The 6,401-nt window shown below is 35.7% G+C and overlaps 1 protein-coding gene across 1 annotated transcript in view; it reads left to right on the top strand.

The window, feature by feature from the left end:
• ATP6V1H (ATPase H+ transporting V1 subunit H) overlaps window positions 1-6,401 on the top strand; it is a 46,400-nt gene that overhangs the window by 24,179 nt on the left and 15,820 nt on the right. The window contains exons 9-11 of the mRNA XM_005418313.3: window positions 2,052-2,230; window positions 3,009-3,134; window positions 5,264-5,365. Of these exons, the coding sequence (XP_005418370.1) occupies window positions 2,052-2,230; window positions 3,009-3,134; window positions 5,264-5,365 (407 nt within the window). The remainder of the gene's footprint in view (window positions 1-2,051; window positions 2,231-3,008; window positions 3,135-5,263; window positions 5,366-6,401) is intronic.

Genomic DNA, 6,401 nt, shown 5'->3' with positions numbered 1-6,401 from the left:
AGCAGGAACTATTTTTATTATGTATTCTTACTATTCTTACTCTCTAGATCTTAGAACACTCTCGTGTTCTTAAAGATCTTAATATTAGGATTAAGCAGGGCAAATTGGAAAAAAATTAAGAGAGAAAAAGAAGCTGAGAAGCTCAGCAGCTAATATCCAGTTTCTTCCTGTTCTGAGGTCATAAAAAATAGGAGAAATAATTGCTAGTTCTTAGATCTACTGTATTTTGCAGGAGGAGACAAAAATGAAGCTAATTTTTTTTAAAAGGGAGGCCAAGAAAGAATAAGTTGTTTCTCTTACAGGCTTGGGGGAGTGTAACTTAGCTGTTTCCTTTCTCCAACATTAAGGACTCATGTTGGCTTGAAGATAAGTTGTTAACTGGCAGCCAGGAACATAATAGATTAGAAATTAGACATCAGAGCTGTGAGTTCTGAAACAAAATTAATATAGGAAGCAGAGGAAAAGTAGTCCTTGTCCTGTATGAGATGCCACAGTTTCTGCGGAGGGGGAGGGAGGGAATTGAATAAAAGACTAGGCTTGATGATTCCCCAATCTGTCTATGCATTATGGAGAGTGCTCCATGAGTCTTGGCAACTTGGATGTCCTCTCTACTACTTCTCCTAATTTGACATATTTCACTTTTTTGCCAAGATAATTGCCTGAAGTATATAACTGCAAATGTAATAATTTTTTTCTATAAAACAACAAGTATTGAGCACTCCTCTCTCTTTGAATCTACTGTTTTCTCTACCTATTATTTTATCCCCTCATTTTTCATACTTTTATGCCCTTCTGTGTCTGTTTCCTGCCTAAAACTAGTCTTATACCTTAAGATTTTGGTTTTTATTACTGAGTGGTTTACTGATCCATTCTATATAGTCATATGTTTGTATTTTTACTTTGTTAACATATCCATTCAAATTCGCTATGAAAAACTTGAGCATCTCGCTATGGTATGAGATAGGTAATAATATTTGGAATAGCTTCCACATCTGTTTGCAATTAGCTTAACTAGGAGTTCTTTGGAACCTTTATCCACCCGCTCCTTGAACCTGTTGAATTGTCTTGAGGTTCATTATTTTTTCATTTTCTCTCCTTAGCAGTTTTAACTCTAATTAACATTACTTTCTGTGAATTACCTTTTATTTCACTTACTGAAGTAGAAACTGGGGTGCCTTTTTTTTTTGCACATTATAGCTAATTATATATGGCCATTAAAAGCAGTAATATGACTTATATTTAGTTTTCAAGTTTTAAAATTGATTTGCAGTGTTCTGCTTCAGTAACTAATAGGATGTCCGATATAAAAGAACCTCAAGTGTAATAGTTGTGTCACAAGAGTGATGCAGTCAAATTCCTTCTATAGAGTTTCACTGCTTATTTCTGGCAGATGTTAAATCCTATTTATATGAACACCTGTTCTGTTTATTAAGGACTTTGTCTTTTGTATGACATTCATGTTTTCAGCTTTATCAAAAAGTGCAGGTGGACAGCTCCAATTGAAAAATATAATTGAAAGCTGATAAAATTGAGTAGAAATGTAATGACTAAATGATATTGGAACTTGACTACTGCATTTTGTGCTTATACTTCCAATCTTACCAACAAGCTTCTGTTTAAATAAAAATGTCTAGTTGGAATATTCCCAAACTTGAAAAGAGCTGATCTAATCCAGATGGTAACTTTGATTTGGAAATAAGACTTCAGGTTATTTTTTTTAAAGGCTCTCTGCCTTGTGCTATTGCTGCACAGAAAGCTAAAATGATAATCCAAGATAAAAGTGGCTGTTTATGGTGGAAGTTCTAGTATTTGAGATATAAACCTGCCCTTTTTCTTTGAATAGTATTTGTGGTCACCTCAGTTTCATGTGGAAATTATTCAAAACAGGTGAAATTAGTACTTTCTATTATTGAAGAAAGAGATTCTTTCAGGAAGTGGTCAATTTTGTCACTTAGTAATGAAAAAGTTCCAGTAAGAGTATTTCTTTAAATACTTCTTTGTTTCAAAGTAGTCTGTTCTTAAACAAAATAAACACATCTTTACTTCCCTAGAATTTGTTAGAGAAATCTACTGAGAGAGAAACACGCCAGGAATATGCTCTTGCCATGATTCAGTGTAAGGTTTTAAAGCAGCTAGAGAATTTGGATCAGCAGAAATATGATGATGAAGACATCAGTGAAGATATCAAATTTCTACTGGACAAGCTTGGTGAGAGCGTGCAGGACCTTAGGTATGCTTTGCAGTGTGCACTTCAAAAAATGCAGTTATGTGAATGTTGGTAGAACCTTTTTCTTTTGTAAGGCTAAAATATCTACAGAATTATGATGTGTAAATGCCATTTAGTGAGATAGAGGATACAGAGATGTGCTGGTTGTTAGTTTCCTATTGTGTGTCAGTATTTAGAGGCTGAATAGAAAATAAGTCTTCACTTATATATGTGATCATTGTAACTGAGAAATTGTTAAAGGACTCAAAAGTGTTCTCAAAGGATTTCTAGTCAAAACTGAAGTCTACCTGATTAGAATAATTTCTACTGTCAAGATTAACTAGAGTTTTTGCTAGTGTTTACCTAGTTCTTGGTCTTGTGCCTAAATTGAAGTGCTTATTGTAGGTACTGTCCAAGGTTTAAGTGGATGGAAGGTAGACTGAAATCCTTGATTGGGGAAGTAAAAACATAAAAACCCAGCAAAACAGAATTAAATTCGAAATGTTGCATTTGCATGGCTGGGTTTTTAATTTTTTTTTTTTTTTAATTTATTTCCTGGGAATAGTGTTTTGGGGCAGATAGAGGGTTGTGTTTGAAAACAATTTTTTTCTTCTTGCCTCTCATGCATTTTCTTAGTTACCAAATGGTGAGACAGGGAGCAATTCTCGCACTCTGCAGAGCGCTGACTTCCAAATGTGACATAGCAATTTGAGCTCCGGCTTCGTTAGGGACAGGCTTGGGCATATGGTTCAAAGTGTTTGTAGAAGCTTGGCCAATATCTCATCTAGGTTTTGTGTTGCAGCTCCTTTGATGAATACAGCTCTGAGCTCAAGTCAGGAAGACTGGAGTGGAGTCCTGTGCACAAATCTGAGAAGTTTTGGCGGGAGAATGCTGTAAGACTAAATGAGAAGAATTATGAGCTACTCAAGTAAGTTTTCAAGTCTTGAATAATGTGATCCTTTAATATTTTCTGTGTTTAAATGAACCGGAATGTAATAAAGGTTTTGCATTGTAATACAAAGTCAAGAATGAAAGCAAGTCAAAACATCCTGCTTATTTTAGAATGTATAGTTTGCTGTGTTCAAAACCAGAACTCTATTTGCTTTTACTGGTGAAAATGTATTTATGATAGAGGGAATGTCTTTAGTTTAACTTGCATGCAGGTTTGGTTTGATTTGATTAAAAAAATGTTTTTATTGTATCTTAATCTTAAATTTGTGTTGTGTGGTGATGTTGATCTGAGTAATGAACTTCTGTCTTGGATATTTGGAAGTCGAAAGTTGTGGTACTGTTCCATGAAAAATTTGACTCAGTGCATTATGTTGCAATGTGTCTATTTTGTGTTGGGACTGTGTTTGGAGTACATTGTTAGATGAAGTGAACCTGAACCCATATTTATTTGCAGTCGAGGACTGGTTGTCTGGCATATGAAACTATGTCCTGAAATGATGCCTGGCTGTTGTCATTAACTGATAACACATGTGCTCTTCCAGTTCAGGGCTTGCTAATAAGTGCCAGATCTAACAGAAGTCGGGAGGTCAAATGGAGCATGTGAGATGTTAAAAGATATGGCAAGAGCAAGGTGATCCTCAGCTTTATGTGCATTTCAGCTGGTCTGACACCTTAGAAAAATTCTGATAAATTCTTCTCTGAGTGCATCTTGTTGAATATGTAGGATTATAGACTTTAAAATTTTAGATGCTGACAAGTGACACATGAAGTTGATGTTGAGGCTTAGTATTTCCTGTAGTGATTACAATGTTTTGCTGTATTTATTTCTCTTGATTCTGCGACCTAATTTTTTGTGCTTCTGCTGCTGCAAAGACAGAGATCTTCAGTAGTTCCTGATACACCCTCAACACCAAACCAAACAAACCAATCCTTAAAAAACCCACCCACCCTCTGCCACAACGTAATGGGGAGATTCTTGCACCTCAGAACTTCATTTTTTGCCCTGTAAGGCATTTGACAAACAATCCTTATTTGCTTTGAGACATATAATTTTATTTTTCCTTATCCGCCTGCTTATTAGTTTTCTAAATCTAATACTCTCACACTACTGTTAAACATAATTGTTTTCATACCTTCTGCATTATTGCCCGCCTTGATGTTGGGCTTATATTTTGTTCAACATAATTATATGGCTCTTTGGTGTCTTATGCTTAGTCCTATTGTTCAAGTTTCTGCTTCCTCTTCTTGTCAAAAGTAGGAGTTCTTTTCATTTGAGAAGTGGTTTTCCTGTCACTTTCTGGCCTCTAGGGAGGCAGTGGCTGTAGTAATTTAATTTTACCAGCATGTTCCTTTTTTTAATTCCAGTTGAATTTTTAACCTACTGATTTCAGCTTGTTTCTGACTTTGTCTGATTAGAACACATTTGTCATCTCACTAAGCATAGAATACTCTAATTTTCCACTGATCTCTATGTTTAACCTTTTCAGCTGTGCCTAACCTTCATAATCTGTTATTTTCCTCCCTTCTCATTACTGTCTAGAGAGCAGTGTTACTTGTAGCTGTTCTTCACTAAAGGTGGTTTAACTACTTAATTAAAAAACACAGTGTTAAGAGTCCAGAAGCTGTTTTATGCTTCTTACAGCTCTGTGTTTCTATGCATGCTATGAAAATAATGTGGCACTGGAGTAATTTGCAAGGAGCATAGCTCTCATCTCAGTCTTTGAGTTAGGAAAGAACTGCTTTCTAATGAAGCTTATTTAGAACTCAGAACTGTTGGTCTTGGAGCCAAAGTAAAAAAAAATGAGAGATTTTGTAATCCTTGGTTATAGGTGTTTGTGTATGTAGCTCACTAAACTGACTCTAGTGAATACTTTAAATAATTTTGTTAATTAGGTCAGATTCCCAGTTTTTTTAAGTACAACTGCATTGTTTGGAAAAAGTTCTAGGTTTACTGTTTGGGTGACTTGTAAAACATTTTTATGCTTATGGGCTTTGTTATTTTAAGTTATCACTGATTAAAAAACCATCCACAAATAAGAAAACCAAAACAAAAAAATAAAAACCAACCCAAAACCTAGAACTTCATTGTTTCAAATTCTTTCCTAGGATCCTGACAAAACTTCTGGAGGTTTCTGATGATCCACAGGTGCTGGCTGTAGCTGCTCATGACGTGGGAGAATATGTACGCCACTATCCCCGTGGGAAACGGTAGGAAAATGCCAGTATGTTGTTATCCTAGAAGGTAGCTGGAGTGTGTACCGTGCCTGTGGCATTTTCTGCTTATTTATATTAAAATATGCTACAAAGGGATTGCAGGTAATGCTTAAATTTTATTTATGGGGAAGATAACGAAACACAAACTAGATCAGATGAGAAACTGCAAACTGGATCTTTACTTAATAGTTTTCAAAGTCTCTTAACTGTGAAGGGAACCAATGATTAAAGTAAGTATTGAATACAATGTTTAGACTAAAGCAGAAGCCCGGCACTAGAAGAAATTGGAGGAACTATCAAGTGTTTAATCAACATATAATTTTTCCTGTCTACGACTAATTGGACTGTAATTACTAGACTTGGGGTAGACATGGACTATTCCAGCTAAAGACTGTTTTGTGACTTAAGACTATGGAGAAATTTTTTTCCACAAACAATTGCTGGTGTAATTTCAGTGATGCACAGATTCAGTTTTCACTATTCCATTTAAGCATGTTTAAGCTAGACAAATACTCATTTTTGTGAAAGCTTTCATGTTCATTATAAACTCAAATTCCTGTTGAAATACACATGGACATTGCTATATTTTCCTGCTTTAAAAACCTGTGAGCAAAGATGTTTACTGAGTAATTGCACCTCTAAGGTAGAGACCATTGAAGCAGAAAGAAGCCTTTGGTTTTTGCAGGAAACTGGCTCATCACTTACACAGAGGCACATGTGACTTAATTTTTGTAGCAAAGAAGCAGTCTGTTCCTAGTTTCTGCACAGGATTTAATGGATGTCAATTCAGGGTCCATATAGCCACTTGTTCTCTCTACAGTAGGATAGGGGAAGAGAAACAAAAGCAAAAGTGAGAAAAATAGTGGGTTGAGATAAAGACAATTTAATAGGTAAAGGAAAATAGGGAATTAATACACTGCTTCCCACGAGCAGGCAGGTGTTCAGCCATCCCAGGGAAAGCAGGTCTTCATCATGAATAATGGGTACTTGGAAAGACAAACGCCATCACTTTGAATGGTTCACCCCCCCC

This window comes from Geospiza fortis, unplaced genomic scaffold (genome assembly GCF_000277835.1).
Source record: "Geospiza fortis unplaced genomic scaffold, GeoFor_1.0 scaffold53, whole genome shotgun sequence".
In the NCBI taxonomy this organism is placed as follows: Eukaryota; Metazoa; Chordata; class Aves; order Passeriformes; family Thraupidae; genus Geospiza; species Geospiza fortis.
Note: the sequence above shows the minus strand (reverse complement) of the source record. Positions and strands in the feature narration are given on the sequence as shown.